Source organism: Loxodonta africana, chromosome 6 (genome assembly GCF_030014295.1).
Source record: "Loxodonta africana isolate mLoxAfr1 chromosome 6, mLoxAfr1.hap2, whole genome shotgun sequence".
Lineage (NCBI taxonomy): Eukaryota > Metazoa > Chordata > Mammalia > Proboscidea > Elephantidae > Loxodonta > Loxodonta africana.
The window spans coordinates 74660016-74684464 of NC_087347.1; the positions used below are offsets into that span (position 1 = coordinate 74660016).

The 24449-nt window shown below is 36.7% G+C and overlaps 1 protein-coding gene across 1 annotated transcript in view; it reads right to left on the reverse strand.

The window, feature by feature from the left end:
• METAP1D (methionyl aminopeptidase type 1D, mitochondrial) overlaps window positions 1-24449 on the reverse strand; it is an 88363-nt gene that overhangs the window by 10203 nt on the left and 53711 nt on the right. Inside the window, 4 exon segments of the mRNA XM_003405982.4 lie at window positions 3377-3419; window positions 4007-4155; window positions 5540-5689; window positions 7736-7893. Of these exon segments, the coding sequence (XP_003406030.3) occupies window positions 3377-3419; window positions 4007-4155; window positions 5540-5689; window positions 7736-7893 (500 nt within the window).

Consider the following 24449-nt stretch of genomic DNA (forward strand, 5'->3'; position numbering starts at 1 on the left):
TTTGATTCCTTACTTTAGTTTTCATAGACAATACTATACATGCAAAAATTTGTGACCAAAGATATTGACCTAGAATTGCCACAAGAGCTTTGGGGAACCAAGAATTAGTTAGCATAGTAAAATGTTTCTTCAGCATCATGAAAGTTTACTAGATCTTTTATTTACCAGTTCTACACTTGGAAGTGATTTATAATGATGAGAAGAACTAAGACAGACATGTCAGTATTAAAACAGAAGAACTGAGGTCTAAGAATTGAAGTGGCTCAATACAGAAATGAAATATGTTAAGAAAAATCCTATGTCTAGAAATGAAATCTTAATCAAATGTTCCAGATAACAGTGTTAATAATAAACACTATGCATGGATTTTTATAGAATTAGAATATAACAAAACAAGCTTATGAGTAATTTTATCAATAATTTAGATCCTGGAAGATGCCAGGTTTATGATAAGAATCAATGATTACCACACACTATAATAAATACAGAAGGCAGAGGAGACTGGTTGAGTATTGATCCTTGGATGTACCATGGAATTTGCTATTATGCATATTCTTCATATCTACTTATTTTTCATATTTTTTCTTCCTCATGATATAGAATGCAGAAGCTCTTATAAAAATATATTTATCTGAGCTTTTGTCTGTTTTGATACTAAATTAATGTCTTAAATTGGTAAACTATTACAAAATATCTCTGTGAGAAAAGTAGGGAACATCTTTATTATATCTTCCTTTTTTTTTTAATTTCATTGTGGTAAAATATATATAACACAACGTTGCCACTTTTAACTATTTTAAATGTACAATTTATGACATTAATTATATTTGCAATGTTGTACAACAATCACCACTATCCATTTTCAAAGCCTTTTCATCACCCCAAACAGAAATTCAAGACCCTTTAAGCAATAACCCCTCATTTCTCCCTCTCCCAGCCCCTGGTAACCACTAATATACATTTGTCTATTCTAGATACTTCATATAGATGGGATCGTACAATATTTGTCCTTTGATGTCATATTTTACTTAGTATAATGTTTTCAAGGTTCATTCATGTATGAGAACTTCATTTCTCTTTATAGCTGAATAATATTTCACTGTATGTATACATTTCGTTTATCCATTCATTTGTTGATGAACATTTAGGTATACCATTAGAATTCTGACTATTGTGAATAACACTGCAGTGAACAATGGTGTATAAGTATCTGTCAGAGCTCCTGCTTTCAAGTCTTCTGGATATATACCTAAGAGTGGAACTGCTGGGTCTTATGACACATTTATGCTTAACTTTTTGAGGAAATCAAACCATTTTCCACAGTGGCTGTACCATTTTTACTTTCCCACCAGCAATGGGCAAGGATTATAATTTCTCCATGTTCTTGCCAACACTTATTATTTTCCATTTTTCTGATTGTTAGAAAATATTTTCTAAAATCTCTATTTGCCTTTTCATATTATTTGCTAGTCTTCAAAATGGCTACTTGGAAGATTCAAAATATATATGAATACAATATTTTCAAAAGTCTGTGACAGTTATCTGTGCTTACTGTTTGTACCTACAACCTATTCTTGTTTCGCACTTCATCTGTTTAACAAATATTTATTGAGCAACTATTCTGGGCATCACACAGTCTTTTTTTTTTTTTAACATTCAACCTTCAGGGGGGAAAGAAGCCTATTTTCTTGGGATACAAAAGAAACATAAATAATTATAAAATGTAATGAGTATTTTCTGATAAAAGTATAGGATCTGATAATGGAGTCCTTCATTTAATAAAATATTTCATAAGAAAGACACTTCATTAAGCTACTGACCTATGTGTTTCTTTGACTCCTTTCTAGACACTTGAAAGTATTTTACTTTGCTTTTTGAGTTTTGCAACTGCGAAATCATCTGGATGTTAAAAATGAAATTGTTCATTAAAAGCCTTTAGGAAACATAGAAAATTGAATAGAGTATTCTCTTTGAACACACTGGAAGCAGCAGGGAAGAGTATGATGATTTCATTCAAAGCAGTGATATTTTATTAGGTGGTGATTAGGTGAGACAATAAAGGTAAAACCCTAAAATCAAATACAATCCAAAAGAAAAGTATATCATGAAAGAGAGTTTATTTCAGGTATACTTCATAAAATACCTCCTTTGACATGAATTTGAGTTGGAAAGATACCAATAAGATATATGTAGAGCAAATGTTCAAGTATTCTAAGTAGGACAAAATGATACAGGAAATATCAGCAATAAAAGAATCTTGGGCTATACCTTCACACAAACTGATATGATGGAAAAAGGTTGAATTAATTTAAACAACTAAAAATCTGACTGACTTCAACTATTCAGTGACTATTTCTACCTCATCCCCACCCTTACTTGAGTTTCATGGTTTAGATACAAAATAATTATTACTAAAAATATGTCCTCATTAATAGAAACTGTAGTCCTTGAATGCTCCATCACAGCTAATTCTCATCAGATGTTTAATTTTTATTTATTTATTTAAAAGCTATTTATTCATCAACAAATGTATAAAATTTATGATCTACATACCCAAAGGCACAATTACAATTTAAAAAAAACAAAAACTACCAAAGCACAGATAATCCAAGTTTGAGAATGATGAAAGGCTAAGAAAATTAGAAAAGGTTAGTGCTTCTACAATGTGAAGTTCCTATGTAAAATTACTTAGGCTTGTTATTTAAAAGAAAGGCTATTAACCATTTGGTGAAAACTTAAGTTCACAGAGAAAACCACTCTGCTAGCATGTGTCGAGTTCAAGGCTCTCTATACCAGAAATGGAACACAATGTTACCTTCAGGGATTTTAATAAATCTAGGGAACACTGCTAGCAAAAGAGCTGCTGTCCAAATAGACTGACACACACACAGGCCAATGTAGCCCCTAATGACAGAGTAAGATAATGACAGGCCCCACTCAAAATCAGCAGGAAGAGGAAGATCAATCTTGGTAGAGTGAAGGAAAAATGCTGGCTTTCTTCATGTTAGCTCATCTCATACATATCTAGCTTCAGCAGCTGCCCAGTGCTGTGGTGCTCTGCATTAACTACACAGTGGATCAATAACAATTACACCTTCTCAAAAACATGACACATAGCAGGATTGGGTTGACATTTCACTTAGGCCAACATTGATCTCAGTGCATCTGATTCCAGCCCTAAATTCAACTCAGGCCTGGGTTTACTTGGAATAAACACAGAGTTAAAGACAAAAAAGGAAACCAGCTGCTTGCGTCTGGGTCTAGAAGTAAACAGCACTTCCATCGGTGCAGTTCACATTTTCAATCTGCTCTTCTTCCTGTTGCTACCAGCAATTCTGAAGTTGATCAAAGACTATTTTTTATATGATTTACTCACCGTGACATCAATGTTGATAATATCGCCATTCTGAAGAGGTCGACTGAAACATAAACAGAAAAAAAATGGTGACAGATAGACCTCAATAAAAGGAATATAAAAATAAAGGCCTAATGACCATTATCACAAAGCCCAATGAGTTCGCAATGATAATTTGGAGTGGAGGAGGAAAAAACGGGATAATCATGTCTAATCTTTAACTTTTGCTAGTCACAGTCATTTTTATAAGAAATACATAGTACAAACATACTGCCATTGTTTAAAAATCTCCTATTCTTAAAAAGATGTACTTAGTAGTTGCCTTAATTTTGCAAAGAGCCAAAACAATAGTTGATGACCAATATTTGCCAGCATTTGGATTTTTACCATTCATGTGGTTAAAATCAAGGAAGGTAGAAAAAATATTTAATGCACAACCATTGTTTTTGGATTACGTACTACTTTAAGAAACATGAAATGGCAGTGTTATGTCCACTTAGAAGCAAAGTGCCTCAAAATTTTTGCTTTACCGTAATCAACTTTAGAAGTTTGCAGGTGGGTTTCAATTAAACTGTCTTTCAGCATATGTTACAGATCTTAGTTTCATGTTTTAGCTTTCAAAGGAACAATATGTTATTAAGAAATGAATACCTGTCAGGAATACCATGACATAACACGTTGTTTACAGAGGTACAAACAGATTTTGGAAAACCTCCATAGCCTAGAGGTGAGGGATAGGCATTATGACTGATGATTTCCTGATGAACAAGAGCATCTATCTCTTCAGTTGTCATGTCAACCTAAAATATTAAATAAAGAAATTGTGTGGCGACAGTTGACACTTTCTATATTTATTGACTATGCCTACAGCAACAGCACTTCTGGATAAGATTATATAAATTTACTGCAATAAACGTGTGGACAGTATCTTAATTAATTATGATTAATATTAAAATCCTATATTGTGCTTTTTTACATTTATTTGGGTATATGATGGTGTTATCAACTATTAGGAAATGGACATTTCAAACTCGAGGGTCATTAAATCATCTGTGAGTCATTAAATGACATGACTGCCAATTTCAAAAATACATTCTTAGGCAATTCCTTCCTCTTCATCAGTGGTTAGCACCCTGGGCTACCTGAGGAATATAAATAAATGTTCAAAAGGTACTCAGTTTAGATGAAAAAGCTTGAAAGTAGGTCAATCTATACCTATTTTCTCCATGAAACATTAACACAGGTTTTGCAACAGTGACGTGGAGATTATAAATCATTACTTTTAAAGCTGTGCCTGATACGTTTTGTAGAGATTTGGTTTTCACTAAACTTGATTTCTTTAATGTCCAAATAAAGAAGGGAATTAAAAAAAAAAAGATTTTCCCCTCACTAGAATGTATACAATTGCCCCCAAACTAAAAGAAAATTAAAATAAAATTTTATGCAAGCATGAAAATTATGTCCATAAACTCATAAATCATTAAAAATTCTAAGACAAAAATAAACCCTTTTATTTAAAAATTAATTATTTCTTCAATAATTTCCTTTGTGTTTTTTTATGTTCACAGTATGCTTAGCTATCTTGCTCTAACAAGTTTATTACACAGATGACCCCATAAAGGATTTCATCTTTGAGTCTCACTTCCTAAATCCTGCCCACTTTTTTGTGACTCCTGGCCATATCTTCTTTTCTGAACTTTATGTAGCAGGGTCTTTCAGATTAATTGTGAAAGAACTAAATCTTGTTGCACATAATTACGCTGTTATACTACCTACATCTCTGTGTACTTGGTTTGATCTTCTTTGCAGACATAAGGCAAGAAAGCAGGTGATAGAGGACGAGGTAGAGCAACTCTCCAGGCACACAGAAATAATGCAGTGAATAAAACGGAAGCTACAGGCAGGAGTAAATGGGCAAAAGTCAAAGCCGTCTGCCACTGATCAACTTGGACAGGCTGACTGAGCCAAAAGTTATGTCTAAAATTCGGTTACTTAAATTTGAATTTAGTACCACCTCTTGAATATAAATATAAAATAATAAAATCCCTTTTCCCTCATCCCAAAGCCTTATTTAATTTTTAATAGATTAGATGCACATAAAAGCAGGGCTAAAGGGAAAGGGAAGAAAAGAAGAGGGTTTGTTGTCCCTTGTGTAAGTTCTTCTGAGGCTTGGTGAAACATCACCTTTAAATTCTTCCCAGCCAGGAGGAGGACATGACGGGCCAGCTGACAAGCCTGACGAAGCCCTTGTATCTGATCTTCATTCTTAACTTCTATGCTGTCTCCCCAGTCGGGTACAATGCCTGTCGTCACATAGTCTGGCTTCTTTATGTGCTTGGGGAAAAAGGATTGAAAATGAAGATCAGAACCCAGTGCACGACAATGGGATCATTTTCTCGGACACGGCCTCCTGCTTCATGGAGCTCTGCCCTTCCTGCCGGAGCACCGACCTCCCTAAGCCAGCACAACAGACCCTCCAGGCTGTCCCTAGTTCCTTCCCCTGCCCTTTTGAACTTAACATTGCCTGTTAGTGCTGTCTCTGGATGGTCCCTTAACCTTACTGTGCTTTGAGTCAAGTTGGACTGAAGTAGACTTCTGGGTCAAAACAAACAGTATTTTTCTTTTCTTCCTCCTCCCAACCCCGTTAGAAACATATTGCCATTGATGAAAAATAGGGCCAAGCTTCCAAACTGCCAAATGGCCAATTAAGGGCACTTTCATCTTCTTACCACAAAGATGAAATTTATGCAAAAGATCACTCACAACACCCTCTCTGAATGAATATATGTAAAAGGGCTGGCTGTCAATTGAAGCCTATTACCCACACACTTTTCTTACACTTTTGGAACCATACCCAAACTAAGGGAGTGGGGGGGGAGGGGAGATGGGGGTAGAAAGACTGAAAATTAAACAGCTTTCTTTTTTTTTCCAAGTACATCAAACTACCTAGAACAGTGCCATCATTTGCCAAATACAAAAAACAAAACAAAAACACCAAAACATTCAACTCTGATCACCCTTGTAGAATATTCTATACTACTTACTTAAATCCTTGGGCAGAATTCAGAAAACAAATAATATCTTATACACAGAGCTTCTTTCAGTTCCAAGGTTTTGCACAGCTCTTTTTCACACTATTTATAGAAACTGCCACCCAAGCATTGTTGACTCGTACACAGTAAGGCTACACAGTAGTTTGGGATAGGAAGCTGAGGAAGATAACACTATTCAGAAACATCAGAGAATTCCGGAACGGCTGGGGTTAGGGATCTCGTCTTTGTGAAGCGCATCCTGCAGGATTTGAAGGCCTTGGCTTATTCTCACGTTCAGATGGGCGTTTCTGACGCTGGTACCGCCATAGCCTAGCTTCCCACAGCGCAGGTTGCCTCTCCAAAAGCTTCACCTCCAGAGCTCATTCCCTGAAGAGTCGGGTGCACTATACTCAGCAATCTGGCAAGGTTATAGCTACAGGCAGAAGGGCTGTTGGGTTATCACTGAACTTCTAAAACAATACTTCGTCATCTCTCTGGACATTGTTTTTGCTTTTTGACTAAGAAAATAAATGTCAATTTTGTGAGTAATACCAAGTGCTGGCCCTCAATCTGATGGCTGGACCTCAACTGAGCAGGAATGTGCTCTGGGCTCTGGTGGCCCTTCTGCTTGTCAGTCTTTGCCATGAAAATGATCCACTCACCTTCAGAGAGTATAACATACTTAATGTGGGCTCACTGTAAAAAACCAAAAAGCTTAAAAAGGGAAAAGTAGGTAATCTTTTGTGACAAATTCATATATTTTTTAGCTATTCTTGTTCTTCCCAAATAATTCACACACCTCCTTTATACTGCATTTTGAAAAATGGACAGACTGCCTTTCTACAGAACTGTAAGCTCTGAAAAAAAATCAAGAATGCTCTGAGACATTTTATTTAATTTACACTAAAGAACGATTCAAAAACAGCACCATCAATAATGTGGAAACTGTAAGCGCAGACTTTAGAAAAATATCTAGTGTGCTGGTTTCAAGTAATCTCTCTTGAGAAATCTTAATTTTCCTCCAAAAAAGTTAGGAAACTACATATGCGTTGCTTTATCTTCATGTTAGAAATTTCATAAAGAAAATTTCATTAGAAATTTTAATTCTAAATGGAGCTAAGCAGTTGTAAGCTCAGCCTTATTTTTTTATTTTGTAAATAATTAATGTTACAGAATTATGGGATGTTAAAACTTCTCATATCAGGTGTTTGTGTTTTAAATCACAAACCAAATTTAAAATTCATGATTCAAATGCCCTAGAAATCAAAAGTGCAACAGCATTTGATTGCTTCTACAGTAAACCTTTATACCGGCCAGAAAAAGTAGCAGATAAGAGGCAATACAGTACCTTAGGGACTGGATGAGCTGGAGAAACTGCAGCTGGCAAAACTATACTGTGTGAAATATCTCTTTGTCTCCGGAAAAAGAAATTTCTTCTTTGTTGGCTGCCTGACTGCTTGTGTGAGTAGATGTGATTGAGTGCTGAAGAGAAAATTCTGTGACAACCTATGAGCAGAAATAAACATATTTTAAGTAAAAAAAACCCTAACATAGTGCTGCACTTTAAGATGCTGTGTTGTTACCTATTAAATTATTATTCTAATCCTTTACTGGCTCAAAAAGGAAAAGCCCAAATATTAGAAAGGAAAGCAGTGGTATTCTGAGTTCTAGTACAATAGTAGCACAGCTTATTTATTAGCTAATACTATGTTTACATGAATGTTTGGCAACGGGAAACTCAACTCTAATGGGAAACACACATATAGAAACATCTGCTAAGCACTAGGTCTGTAAGACAAAACAAGACAAAAACAATTTCTTCTGTGGTACCTTACGTGGCAATGTCCAAGATGACCCTGGATTCAGGGCACTGTTTTGATGGCTTTATACTTTTTAAAGCCGTTTTCTTTTCAAGAAACATGGACAAATTGCCAGCTGCACTTTTTGCCCTCCATAGGATTACTACTCTGTGTTAAGTTCATGTGCAGTGAAGCATTATACTGAAATTCATTGTGATGAATGCTCAAGTGGGATAAAGACCAAATGGCAAAAATGTAGGGTGTAACCCCAAAAGAAAATGAACACAGGGTACTAAAATACCCACAATGGGAATTTAGAAATATCTATCAAAATTTTAAATGCACATATCCTTTGATTCAGTAATTCATCGTCTAGACTTGATCCTGTGGATATTATCATGAATGTGTGCAATGATGAATGTGTAAAGATGTACCCTCAGTGCAGCACTGTTTATAGTAGGAAAAAAAGGGAGAAACAACCTAAATGTCCATCAGTAGGGAACTGGTTGAATATATTATGCCGTACCCACAAAACAGAAAACTATGGAGTTTCTAAAAAGAATAAGCTAAATCACATCTCTACGTATTGATATGGAAAGAGGTAACAATACATTGTCGGGGAAAAAAAGGTGTTGAGCAATATGTATAAATAAGCCTACTAATATAAAAAAGGTCTACACAGTTATATAAGCTTGTATATGCCTATACAATTTCCAAAAATCAATATTCATCAACAGTGATTATTTTGGGAGCCTGTGATCAGGCTGGGTGTTGGGAGACTTTTTAATTTTCTTCTATGCTGTCACATTTTTTAAAAAAACATCTACTTTCACGACTTTTATAATTAAAACAATAGTTCAAAAAATTTTCAACATGCCACAACTGCATGACAGAACAGTTTGAAGGCAGATGGTCTAGATAAGGGGTCAGCAAACTACAGACCAAGGGCCAAATCTAGCTTGCTGCCTGTTACTGTACAGCCCATGAGCTAAAAATGAGTTTTACATTTATAAATGGTTGAAAAGCAAATTTTTGTGACATTATACTAAATCCAAATTTCAGTGCTCATAAATATAAGTTATTTGGAACATAGCCACACTTATTCACTTACAGCTGTCTATGGCTCCTTTTAAGTTATTGTTATGGATTGAACTGTGGCCCCCCTCCCCCAAATGTATGTCAACTTGGCTAGTCCATGATTCCCAGTATTGTGTGATTGTCCACCATTTTGTCAACTGATGTGATTTTCCTAAGTGTTGTAAATCCTACCTTTATGATGTCGATGAGGTGGGATTATGGGCAGTTAATGAGCCAGGACTCAATCTACAAAATTAGGTTGCATTTTGAGTTAATCTCTTTTGAGACATAAAACAGAGAAGCAAGCAGAGAGATGCGGGACCTCAAATCATCAAGAAACAAAAGGCAGAATAGTGCGCCCTTGGACCCAGAGTCCCTGCACTGAGAAGCTCCTTGACAGCGGAAGATTGATGATGAAGACCTTCCTCCAGAGCAGGCAGAGAAAGAAAGCCTTCTCCTGGAGCTGGTACCCTGAATTCGGACTTGTAGCCTCCTAGACTGTGAGAGTAAATTTCTCTTTGTTAAAGTCATCCACTTGTTGTATTCCTGTTACAGCAGCACTAGATAACTAAGACAGCTATAATATTAGGCAGAGTTGAGCAGTTGTGATGGAGACCATACAGCCCACGAAGGGTAAAATATTTACTATCCGGTCTTTTACAGACAAAGTTTGCTGACCTCTGGTCTAGAGAACTGGTTCTCAAAATATGGTACTCAGGCTGGCAGCATCAGCATCACATGGAAAAGAGATTCAGATACTCAGGTCCCTCCTTGATCTATTGACCCAGAAACTCTTGGTGAATCTGAGCTTTCACAAGCCCTCATGTTGATGCTGATGCCCACTCAAGTTTGAGAACCACTGGCCTAGAGTAACATTTCAGCTGTGAAACATAATGGGAACACGCACTGCAGGTGAGTACTGACCCCCAAACTCAAGATGTCTAATTGAATTGGAAAAAGGCACTGACACAAAGCCCAATGATTCAGTGTCATAAGTTTCACTAAATTATGTTCTTCTGTAAAGTTGAATGTAACAATATTGAGTCAAACTTACAGAGGTGTTTTGGGTATCATTTTAAACAATTCTAAACGTGAGACGAAATGCCAGTAATATAATTGCTTTAAAAAAATTAATTGCTTGAGAGAGGCAGGTACATATTCCCTGAGGCTTGCAGAGTACAATACTTCCCTAAAGAAAACATCACCAGGAGAAGAATTGTCAGGTGGTACATGAGGAGCAGGCTGGTGTTCTAGGGAAAGCAGATCAGAAAGCAGAAGCATGGACTCTTGGCTCATCTCTACCCCTTGTTATCTGTGTGACCCTCAGCAAGTTTCCTCTTTCAAATCAGGTAAGAATTAATTGGAATAAGGTATGTCAAAGTGCCTCACATTTCGTGGTTGCCCAGTAAATGACAGTTTCCTTAAGAGTATTTGAGGAGTAAAACGGAGAACATGGCCTTCACTATAGTTTCTACTACTGGGCACATATTATGTGTCAGTTACTATACTGTTCTCTACAAACCATATTACTTTTCTCACAGGTATGAGAGAAAATGAGCTAACACATATAGAAACACTCAGAAAATGTAAAAAGCATCATAAGATGATTAAATTGCTATTATTAAATTGTTTATCCCAAAGTGGTGATGGGTTGACTTAATCTATCCATTCTCTCAAGCCAAGCTCCCTTTGTTGACCAAATGCATGCCTCAGCAAGGTGGCTGACAGAAGCTAACAGGTCTGCAGATATGGAATGGAAAATCTGGGTCCCAGCTAAGGCAAAAGAAAGACTTACGTGAAATCAATCCAAGATTTGGGGGTGGGGGCCCTAATTGCATCTCTAAAAATTGCATCTCTAGGTAGGAGCATATACATAACACAAACTCAGTGTTTCCATTACAAGGGAAGTGCATATTATGATTACTATTAATAATGATAATAATAAAACTAGCAATGATTTAAAAAAAAAAAAAAGAAAGAAACCCTGTTGCCATCAAGTTGATTCAGACTCATAGCGACCCTATAGGACGGAGGAGAACTGCCCCATAGGGCTTCCAAGGAGTGGTTGGTGGATTCAAACTGCCGACCTTTTGGTCAGCAGCTAAGCTCTTAACCACTGTGCCACTAGGGCCCCAGTACAGAGAATAGTGGCTAATATTGAAATAGACACTTTCTTCCTGTTAAGCACAGTGCTAAAAAAATAAAAATAAAAGCCTAACCCACTGCCATCAAGTCGATTCCAACTCATAGTGACCCTATAGGACAGAGTAGAACTGACCCATGGGGTTTCAATAGCTGTAATCGCAGTGGGTAATCTTTACAGAAGCAGGCTGCTACATCTTTCTCCTGTGGACAGGCTGGTGGGTTCAAACTTTCAACCTTTAGGTTAGCAGCCAAGTGCTTGACCACTGTGCCACCAGGGCTCCTAGCACAGTGCTAAGTGTTCTCTCTATATTATCTCTGGTCCTTACCAGCCCTGCTAGGTAGGCAGGCATTGGTTAACATCACTATTTTACAGATGAGGAACTAAGGCTCAGAAGAGTTATGTGAGTCCCCAGACTCACACCTCTGGTGAACAGTGAGCCCGCGCTCAAGCCCCCTAAGTCCAAATCCAATGGAGTCTCTGCCATTCCAAGCTGATTTCAACATGGTAGAGGGGCACTGTAAGGTCTATTAGCTAGCATGCTTTGCTGTATAATGAATGTGTTTTTTCAGGGATTAAATTTTGATCAAAAAATTTTTCTTCATCATGCAAAATGTAAATGCCATGGGACCAGCTAACATTTAGAATGAAGGTACTTTTCATGAAAATTCTTAGAAATGATCTAATTGGGAGGCATTGTGGTAGAGTGAAAATACCATGAGCTTTGAAATCAGACAGGCCTGAGTTACCAAGCCTTCTGAGCTCCACTTTCTTCACCGTTAAATAGGAACAGTAGTGCTTTCTCCACCACTGGCTACCGCAAGTGTTAGCTGAGAATACAAACGATATATGTAAACAATCTTACTCAGTTTTGATTCCAGGCTAGCGCACCTCACGAGCAGCCAGCACCCATCTGTCAATGGAGGGTTATGTGTTGCCATGAAGCTGAACAGGTTTCAGTGGTGCTTCCAGACTAAGACAGACTAGGAGGAAAGGCGTGGTGATCTACTTCCAAAAAATTAGCCAATGAAAACTGATCATGGGGATGGTGCAGGATTGGGCAGTGTTCAGTTCTGTTGTGCAGGGGGTCACTATGAGTTGGGGGCTGACCTGATAGCAGCTAACAACTACAACATCATCTTAAAAAAAAACAGGTGCTCCATGAAAGTTATTTTTTTTTTCCTTTCCCTTCTCAACTCCTCAATGCCTTTGCCTGTGGAGCCTCTAAATTTGTTCTTTCACTCAACGATGGCTTACTGAACTCCTACTATATGCCATGCTCTGGACGCAGGGAATACAGTGGTGAACAAGATGATAAGATCCCTGCTGTCACAGAGCTTATGTTCTTTGTGGTGGGAGGCAGACAATAAGCAAGTAAACAAATACATCAGATTATACGGGATGGTGATATGCGTGATGAAAAAGTGCCACAGTGACATGGCATTGCCTGGCATCTTGGAGCCAAGGTTCTACACCTGGTCATTCCAAGAGCTAAAGTGTGTGGGCTTGAGCAACAACAGTGAACACTGACTGAAAGCTTACTGGTGCCAAGTTCTGTGCTGAGCGCTTGGTAGACCTAACTCACTGAGATACAGAAGGGTTAGGAAAATGAGGGAGTTGGACTTCACAACCTTTAAGGTCTTTTCTAGCTCTGATGTCCGTGCTTTCACTCAGCAGTATTTGCTTGAATATGCTACATCCCAGGAAATGGGGTGATGTAGCCTCCGATCAATTTCAGGACTCAGGATTTTTTTCAATGCGGCTGATTACATAAAAGAGAGATCCTCTTTATCAGTATTATCAAGTTCAAGTACACAGTCATTATAGGGGGAATCTTTCTATGTATTTAAACTTGAGGCATGACATCATCAAGAATCTACTAGGATATCCGGATGAGGCTTTTGAGACATCACTTTTAGGATGAACAGTGTTGCCAAGGTACCTGTCCTGCCAAATGAGAGACTCGTTGCTGAAAAGATGCAGGCACACCTACAAATGACTGGATGGCAACATTCTAAACATCAGGAATACAGCTTGAACGTATTCAATCTGTTGACAATTATGTTTCTGTAGTGTACTCAGCAATTCCAGTTTCATAAGATACTTTTGTATTTGAAGTGAAATCTTTTATTTCAATCTGATAAAAGACACCCTACAAATGTTGTCACAAGGTAACAGGATAATAAGGTACCACACTGTGTTTATTCCACTAACTATTCATTACAAACTGGAAAAAAAATTCTAATGTTTTCACAGGTGAAATGAAGAAATGGGCTTAAATCAACAAATGCTTTTACAAGATAACGGTCCTCTAATTAACCTGGCAAAAAAAAGGGAGGGGTTGGGGTGGGGGGGACGCCCTCAACCCTGTTTATCATACTGTCATTAATAAGTAGTAATTAACAAATTTTCCAACCACAGAGGGAGCACAATTAAAATCCCCAGTCCCCATTATATTCAGGGACATGGAAAGGACACCCAAATGGCTTCTAGGAAAAGTCTTTGGGTATCCTATGCGTTTCCTTTCTTTATAAAAGCACTACCTTAGGAGTCCCTGCGTGGCGCTAGACTACTAACTGAAAGGCTGGTGATTGGAACCCACCAGAGGTGCCTCAGACGGCAGGCTTGGCAGTCTGCTTCTGAAAGGTCATGGCCTTGAAAACCCTACACAGCACAGTTCTACTTTGGAACACACGGGATTGCCATAAATTAGAATCAAGTCCACGCAGTTGTTTTTTTTTTTTTTCCTCCTAGTATGTGCTTTATTATAACTACATCTAACTTCCATGTTGTTACCATCAATGTTACAACTTATTTGCTGCACCATGTTGATCATCAGAAGTGGGAGCACCAACCAGGCTCCCAACTGCCACATGGTAGTCTCTCTACTTCTGCACATCACTCACCCAGAAGCCACAGCACACCTTTTGTTAAACCTGTTTTGGGGAAACCAGACTCAGGTGTGTACTAACTACTGCAAGGACAAGTTGACTAATCCGAGTTTAGGTGACCCTGGTGGGAAATCACCACAAACCTCCGGAGAGAAAGAGAGCCCTGAGCAGCAAAGGATTGCTTTGTACTAATTTGCTCTTCAAAGAGATGCTCGTAGTAAGCGTTGTTACTGTTGATTATGTAACAAAAACTCTGAATAGGGTTCTCTCAGACAGTAAATCTATATGTTATTTGTTATGAATCCTAGAATATTTACTGTCACCAAAGGTAATAACAAGAATTATTTTCAGTGTTGCAAAAATTCTATCAGCGCTTAGTTTGAGCCGAACACGGAAAATTATAGGCAACTGCTTCTCTCCCTCCGTGGAGGAGCACGCCATGCTGCCTGCTTGTCTTTTTAAATTGCTATATGTCTTCTGGATCCTGCAGCAGATATTTCATAATTCCAATTTGTATTTGTAATGCGAATCTAGGGTATGGTTTTAAATATTTTCATATTCAACTATAACATCCATTTCTAAAAGCTGCATTTTATTTCCCTCCACAGATTAGGCCTGAAAGGTGGGATTAGAGATTTCGAGTAGGATGGAGGGAGGAATTCATTTTCAATAACTAATGTTGCTGCACACAACATGCCCTGTATTTATTGGCCTCTTACTCAGGGTCCACTTTAATTGTTATCTGCTCATGCATTCTATACCACATAATGAACCGCTTCCATTTCACCCACTGAGCACTGGCTTTTTATGTGCACCTCTACTAATGACCCTTAATTAAGTCAATTTTACCCTTGAAAATGCGAGTTTTCTTTTGGTCAACAAGTATTTTTAAGGGAGAGGTCTGAAGGAACTTTCAAAGAGACATTTAAAATGCTTATTATTTTAAGCAGTTGTAAAACTGAACAAAGTACATTTGTACTCAAGTGTGAGCTACCAACTCCTATATTTTTCATTGTACGTTTCCAGGGAGGCACTTTCCCCCTGCAGTATGTCATCAGTCCTCAGATATGCCACATTTCAGAGGTATCAAGTATCTCGGTAGAAAAACCACACGATAAGGTAGCCTGGCACTACTTTACGTTAGCTAACAATGTCAACCAGAGATAATACGTAATTTAAAAGACACTCTGTAAAATGTCTCGTTGAATATATTTTTTCGTAATGATCAGCAAATGCCAAAGTCTGGTAACAAAACTATTATTTATAGCATATTAACATCTAATTGATTTTACAAATGGAGGCAATTATTTTGGATGAAGGGAGGATTGCCTGCCAGATTTAAATGATTTATGATTACCAAGAAAACAACAATGTTCTGCTAATTCATTTTCAAATATGGTTCTTACACTCATTGATGATTTTAATTTTAAACCAAATGACCTGCTTAAATAATACATTAACTTTAAAAAAGGCAAATTTGTAACAACAATCTGAGATATTCTTAACTGCTTAAAAATGTTGCTGCCTACAGTAGGTTCAGAAGGGACCACATCACAGGAATACATTTTCAAGGTGCCGATTTAGAACCATGGAAAGATCGCACTTCGTGAACTCCAGCCGATGATCCAGAGTGGGAGGGAGCGCAGGCTCTTACAGCACCGTCTGCCTCAGGACCAAAAGCCGTCACTGCAAACGCATCCACGCCTTCTGTTTCTTGACCCAAAACGTTGACTGCCCGCTTGATAGGTCTGATAACTTGCACGAGTTAATAGTCTGCGTCATTCAAGATAGCTCCCTTATTGATTTTTATAATCTACTACTAAGATGTACACAGTTCAAAAATAAACGAGGAAGATTGAAGGTTCCTTCCAATTTCAAGGAGACTCTAAAGCAGAAGAGAAGCTCGCATTTCACAAGAAATAACCTGTGTGTTTGTGGAAGGAGAAAAACAACTAGAGGAATGCCCCAGGCTGAAGCAGATACTGACTGGGCAAAGCTAAAGGACAAGGGCCCTTGAAACTAAACAAAAGCAAATTCAGTCTGTTGACAGATGTTGATTACATCAAAGCAACAAAGAACTCTCCCAACTCCCAATTTTTTAAAACAATTAATACCTCTCTCCAATCTACACAGTGAGGACAAAGTAAGATTTTTAGACCAATCATAATAAACATTATTAAGCTTGTTTTTGAAAGTTTCAGTTCAGTTAAAGACTATTCTAGTGTATTTTTTGCTATGGGCTTCTCCAAACAGTGGTTTATTCATTCCCATGGACATGTCTGGGAAGCCAAGCTGGCCATGCCATCAGCCCCTTACTTCCAGGGGTTAACTACTCTGGCTGCCAAATAAAATACAGAGCGAGCCATGTAATTATGGAGACAGTCAAAGGGCAGGCTCTATTTTGAAATCTATTTGCACAGACAAGGTCTTCCAATTGAGCTTACAGGAAACAAGCTGGTAGAGAGTCTCCTTTTCCCCAGATGCTTTCCACACTTTTTCTCCAATTCAGGAAATCATGGATATGGACACCATTCACCACTGCTTCCTGGATTTCAAGCTAAGATGCCATTACGGAGAGAACAGTAGATCTGTTTCACAAACTATATATTAAAAAAAAAATTTTTTTTTTCTTTTGCCTAATTAACAGCATTTGGCAAGAACCCCTGGGTGATAAAGCTACAGTGTTTATCAAACAACATTTCTAAAGAGGATGCAGGCCCAGTTGTTAGGCACGTGTTGGAAAACAGACCATTTTCTTTAACTCTCAAAATAAAGTACATAAGTCTAAAATATACTGGCATAAATATTTGTCTCAAATACAGACTCTACTAGACATCCAACAGTGCTGTCCTTCAAGTTTTTTACAGCCAAGACTGCTAAAACAGTAACAAAAATTCTATAGAAATAAAAAGGAAATGTATAAAATATTGTAAGTGGCAAAAAGAGAGTCATAATTCACTTTTATGCTGAAATATGATGAGTTACAACTTGTCCTAGTCGCTAAATTCTCTGAGTTGGCAATTTCTGAGGCTGCATCATTCTCAAATTAAAAAAGGATTAGGCCAGTACTACTTACAAAACTAAAAACTCAAATGAAGGTGCAATAGACACTAGTCTGTGAATGTCAGAACTCACCATCAAGCCAGAAACAAAAGCCTGGGAGAGTTCTGGTTCCAGAGAAGATGGGCTGCTAAGTCAGCGAGAGTCAGATTGCTTCTGGGGAGAGGATGGAAGCCTGAGGGCACCCTCTTCCAATAATAACAACATTCAAGACTGGTGCCCAGGTCACAGCAAAACACGACCTTCCCCCAGGCTCCATCAAGAAGCTGGCTCCATGTTACTCCTCCTTGTCTTGAAAAATTCATCAATAGCAACGGATAGAGTATAATGTCAATGATAAGTTCAGAAATGGTTTAGGAAGATACTCCATTTTGCTTTGTTACAAAAGCTAAACTCGATAATATGTGATTATTCATTAATGTACACCTCTGTACCCAGGGATCTGTGATTTAAACAAAGAGCATTCTCTACTTCTTGGGAAATAAAATCACCCCAAAATACTCTACGAACATAAATAAATGAACATATCTACTTAAGAAAGTAGATTCACGTTTGTGGTCCTAGGACAAAAAGTTCCTTTATGCTGGCCCAACTACAGCCAACTATAGGGGGGAGAGGTGCCAAAGATTATAGTAAGAACCCCAAAAATCTAACATCAAAAAAAGATCATTTTGTGGTTAAGTGGAAGTTACACAGAAATGATTAATTTGTAAAAAGAAATAGAGCTATTGTATGAAATGTCTCTATTTAAGATAAAAAATGTTTTCTTCAAAATTTTAAATCTAAATCCGTCTATATAATCATGAAAAAGTGAGTCATATTGAAATAGTATATGCTTAGCAAATCTCATTGTCTCTCAGCTAAAGTTTAGAGAAAAGCAGCTTTTTAGCACTTCAACAATACATATACTCAGGCAACTTCTTGGACAAAGAAATACTGTATCCTTCCAAGGGAAATAAAGGAGCTGTTTATTAGGACCGCGGTTAAATGTAATAATTCATTCTACTTGAGCCCTGTGAAAAATGTCATCAAAATATCATATTCTTTGCCAGATTTTCTGGATGCCACACTATCATTTAAAAACAGAATAAAAGACAAGTTCTGATGAGAGTTGCAGCACAAAACCAAACGCTCCACCAAAATAACAGGAATGCGTCTCACACAGCCCAGCTACCCAGGGAATGCGCGCTTCTAGGTTAACACAGAACATCTGGCAAATTTCAGCTTTCCACAGTTTCGCAAAAGAAAGATTCCTGTCACCTCACATGCTTTGGTTAAAAAAGAAGAAAACTGAAGATTTTATATTAAAGCACACAAATAAGTACCAGAAAGAGCAATTTCACAGAAATCACACATGGAATTTAATGTTAAGGAAAATCCATGGTTTGTTTGATTTTTTTCAACTGATATAGTAAGAAAGTTCTTTAATTCTTAAAAAAAATACTATTGTTATGTAAAACACTACTCAAAATATTATTTGTTTGGATTATTTGGACTAAAATACCTAATAACAACAGAGGATGTGGGGTTTATAGTTATGATCAAAAGCACAGCTTTAATATAAATATTTTCCTATTATATTAAAGTGTTTGAATATAGCTAGCATAATTTTAGTCTTCATCTTATCTTACAATAGTGTCAACTGAAGTCTATATACCAGCATGCTCTAGTTATATTGTCGGAGGTATTCCTTTCTTTCTTTCTCTTTTTTTGATGAGCCAGTTAAAGTTATTTATGCAAACAGTTGGTATAAAATAGCTCAGAGCTTTGACCAAAACTGCAGTATGGATAAAACAAACAAAAAAAAAACCCCACTATAACGTAATACTTTCCTGAGAATGTTTTCACTATACAACTCTAAGCAAAAGGCATGAAATAAAATGTTTGCATATAAATCTTATAGTGGTATTTTGACAATTGTGGGAATTTTGTCCCTGCCCTGTAACCAGGCGAGAGGAGTGGTAGGTAGGTAGGTTGGTCAATAATCACAACCTAAAATACGAAAGCTCATCAGGAAAACAATGTATTTCCAAGCTTCTGCAGTTGAGACTACACAGATGCAAGACAATAGAAGCTCGGATCACTCACCAAAGAGTTATTTTCACAAGAAAAATAAAGAGAAAATATACAGTAGCCTCTTAAGTAAGAGAAAAAGCTCCAGATTTTTGAAGGCAGCTTTTTGGACTGACATAGTTACATTGCCACAAATAATTTTATATTCAATTCAACTGTGTAGATTTGGTTAACTATGCAAATGAGCAATCCCTTACTCCATAGCTTTAGCCATTAAAGCAAAAAGTATAATGCATTAAAATGGTACAGGCTTAAAAGGAGAGTCTTATGGAAGAAGCCTTAAGTCTGGCCAATGTTATCTTCTTTTTTTTTAACATGGATTCTCAACTATAAAGCTGTTATTTTTTTTGTACTAAATATTAAAAATAAAAATCAACACCAGCAACAACAAAACATGTACTCTTATCTGTATAAAACAAGCTGTTTCTCATATCTAACAACACAATTTCATCTGAAAACCTTAGCTAAAATGGGAACCTAATTTGCTGTGTAAACTTTAACCGAAAACACAATAAAATATTATACGTAAAAAAAAAGAGAATACTTTAGCTGACCAAGTTCAGTCAATTAGTAGAAGGACAAATTCACCACCTCATTTTTAAAGTCTTCAATATATCCACAATGCTGAAGTAATTGATGTATAAAATGTTTTGAAACATATTTATTAACTAATGTGAAATATATTGGAAACCCTGGTGGCACAGTGGTTAAGTGCTACAGCTGCTAACCAAAGGGTTGGCAGTTCGAATCCGCCAGGCGCTCCTTGGAAACTCTATGGGGCAGTTCTACTCTGTTCTATACGGTCCCTACGAGTCAGAATCGACTCAATGGCACTGGGTTTGGTTTTGGTTTGGTGAAATATATTGAATACTTTTTGAACTATATTTCTACCACAATAATACAAAAATAAAACTAACAACCAGATGCCCCCCAAAAACATAACTAATCTCTAGATAAAAAGGAAGTACTATAAACACTGGGTTTCTGGGGATAATGCAAAATGGTGTGAAATTTAAAAGAATTTATATTTTGCTTCTGAATGCACCATGGGATTTCCCTCCAAAAGATGTGCCTCCCTAATTATAATTAAAAAAAAAAAAAATTAGTTGAGTTTAAATTGGTTTTCCTTCTCTGAGCACTAGTTGGTTTACTTAGACAAGTTAGTTAAATTCACTAAGCCTCAGTTCTCTCATCTGCTAATAGGGATACTTGTTCATCTGCTAATAATACCTTTCTCATGGAGTTGCTATGATTATATGACATGATGTATGCAAAGTGGTAAAAGGTAAGCACTCAATAAATGGCAGTTACTACCATTGGTTACCTGATGGTGGGAGAAGGTCACTCTAAAATAAACTAATCATAATCAGTAGGTAGATACCAACATGAAATTTCAGAATGTGCCTTGGATAATCCACAAAACAAATAATTCACAAAGTAATGAAGAGATTACTCTAGGTTGGGTCCCAGAGCTGCTACTTACATACCACACTGTCCAAAGCATTTTGTCTCCCTACCTTCATCACAGGGCTACCCTGAACCACTGAATGAGATTAAACCAATCAAAAAACCAAATCCATTGCTGTTGAGTCAATTCCGAGTCATAGTCACCCTATGAGATTGCAGATGTATAAATACTTTACAAACTGGACAGCATCCTACAATTGCAGTGCACTAAGAGAAGGCTTAAAGTCAGTAGGATAAATCATGCACAGTCTAGGTTTGAGGTTTTTCTGAGAGTTCTAGGTGGGTCCTCTCTGGTACGCAGATAGCTAATGATGAGGTCTAAGGAAAACCACTTCCTCCATTCATAGGCATAAAAGACCCTGGCTTTTTTCAAAAATCATATCCTTCTAAACACATTAGTACATAGACTAGCCATTGCATTTGTACAAGGCATGGAATGAGAGAAACCACGTTACAGAAAGATTCTACTTTTTGGTGAAGACATCCCCTGTAAAGCTCGCTATCACAAAGAATTTTAAGAGTTAGATCAGAATTCTACTATTTTTATTCTGTTACTAAAAAGTATGCAGTCAATGTTGTGCTTATTCATAAATCGTTGCGTTGTCCTTGGTAACCTCCATAACTTAGAGTTTGTAACATATTGTCTTGGTGCACAATCTGTTTAATAGAAACAGCCTACCATTTACCATGCCTTATTGTTTAAATGTACCAAGAAGTCATCTTTGCATAAAAATTCCTGTTTATTAAACAGTGATACAGGAAGAGTTTATTTACATTTCAAGCACTACCAACATACATCATTTATGACAAAAAAGGCAAGCACTCCATAAGAAATGCTCAATCACTGTCAATCACAAACACTAAAATATACATAAACCAAAGCATGCTGTGTGAACTGTATTAAATTCAGCTAAACACAGAATTACCAACGGAACAAACAAAAAAACAAATAATTATCAGTGACTCACAGACCTATTTACCCAATATACAAAATAACTTGGAAAGGTGTAACCATGGAAACCTGATAGCCTAAATTCAGTGCCTTTACATTTTGCATTTACTTAAACACTATGCAAATGCTGTCTTTATAAATTTATTTAAAAAGATGTCAAAACTTATCTTTGTTATCTCATCATTGATCAAAATAGTTTCAACTAAAAATTAGTTGTCTTTAAAATTATTCAGAGACCAGTTTAATGAAACCATGATAAAAATATCAAACAATTTTTTAGCAAACTGTTATTTTCACAAATACTGATTAACAATTGAAAGAACTCAACTATGTAATAATAAATCCCCAAATAGTCAAGCAGTATTAAAACATGCTTTGACAAAAAGACTTTTCTAAAACTCATACTGTTACATGCCACCACCTCCATTTCCTCTAACTGCTAAAGCAGGAATGCTATTAGATGGTTCAGTTTGTAGGTGATTTTCATTGACAATTACCACTTAAATGGTTTAATATTTAATGCTATAGTTAGTCCAAATGTCTTATATTTTATTTCATAACCTAAATTAGTAAAACATTATTTTGTCGTTCACTGGCTCCCACACTTAAGATGTAATGTTCAGTGTGTATTTCATTATGTAGATGAGCAATGGATGTTGTTTGACATGACTTAAATGGGTCAACAGTATTTTCCTAGTCACATTAATCATTCAGACAGCTAGAATGAAAAAAAAAGGCCTTGAAAACTAAAACTAGAGAATCTATTCACACAAATGACACTCACCATTGGCGGGTTATCTAGGATGTGGTTAAGGAGAAGGAAGAGTTACAGATTTCAAACACATGTTTCATTACTTATTCAGAAACCACTTCAAGACTCTAGCTCTATTTTCAGAATCCAAGTGAACACCCACAGAGACAGATTTCTGAGATACCAAATTGTAACAAAACAAAACAAACACATATGCATTAGAAGGAAATCTATGAAAATTTTTGTCATTCAAGAAGAAAGAATAAAGTTTGGGGATCCCAGCTTCAAATAAGGCTGAGCCTCAAGGGTAAAGTCAGGACTACTGTACCTATAACAATATACAGCCACACAGATGCAGATACAGACCTCACTATGAATAACAATCCCGCCTTCACCTGCTAAGGAGTCCAAGGAAAGAAAAAAAAAAAAAGCAGGATTGGCTCTTAGAAATAGCTGCAAATCACCTTGCTCCAGCCCTGAGTCAAAGGAAATCATCTTATGAGGAACACAGAAATCAACAGATGTGAACATCTGAGAAATTTCAAAATCCACGAACAGCAAGCCTACAGTTTCCTTTTCCTTTCATTGTCATGACTGACTTGTACATTGGGTCTGATGGAGGGATGATTTGGTTTACATAACTAGTCAACATGCCCAAATACTATTCTGGACAACCATCCTACCACTTCGCTCCACACGAATCAGGTGCTAACAGCAGTTTCTATTCCCAATGATACCTATTTCCCTACATCCTCACATATAAAGGTATATATAATTGTGGTAAATATATAAAAAAAAATTTTTTTTATTTGCCATGACAACAATCTTTACATATGTATAGTTCAATATTATGTTTACCATATTGTTCAACTATCACCCTTGAACCAATATTATTAATGTTTAAATCTTCATCAGACTGCTAAATGAAAATGGTATCTCAGCCTACTTATTCCACTCCTACATAAACACACACGAGACTTAAAAGTGGGGACTCAAACAGATCCATGTACCCCAATGTTCACTGCAGCATTAATCACAACAGCCCAAAGGTGGAAACATCCCAAGTGTTCACTGACAGATGAATGGTGGTATATACATAAAATGGAACGTTATTCAGCCATAAAGAAAAATGAAGCTCTGGTACATGCTACAGCATGGATGAAACTTGAAAACATTAGATTGAGTGAAATAAGTCAGACACAAAAGGACAAATATTGTATGATCCCACTTATATGTAATATCTAGAATTGACAAATGTGTAGAGAACAGAGTATTAGCGGCTTACCAGGAGCTCGGGGGAGGAAGGAATGGGGAGTTACTGCTTAGGGGGCTGCGTTTCTGTTCAGGGTGATGAATATTTCTGGAAATAGTGGTGATGGTTACACAACATGGTGAAAGTAATTAATGTCATAAACTGTATACTTAAAAACGGTTAAAATGGCAATTTTTTGGTTATATATGTTTCACCCCCCACAAAAAAAAGATCATTAAAACTATAGCTCCAGAGCTGCTTAGAAATAACCACTATCAACTTGTTAGTATATATCTTTTTGCCTGTTTGCAATGATAAATTATGAAATCATACTTAAAAAAAAAATCTGATCCACAAGTAATAGCACAAAGGAGTTTTTTTTTTATCTTTGAAGATTTCAATAAGAAAATGTTTAAAAATTATTTGATCTACTACTAAAAAAAAAAAAAAAAAGCCTGTCCTAAATAATTCTAAGAAATGTAAGAGGTAGAAAGTTATTTTAAATCTGGAGCACTGTATTATGTGTATGTGTGTTTTCTGTTGCCACAGTGTCGATTCTGACTCGTAGCAACCCTATCGGACAGAGCAGGACTGCCC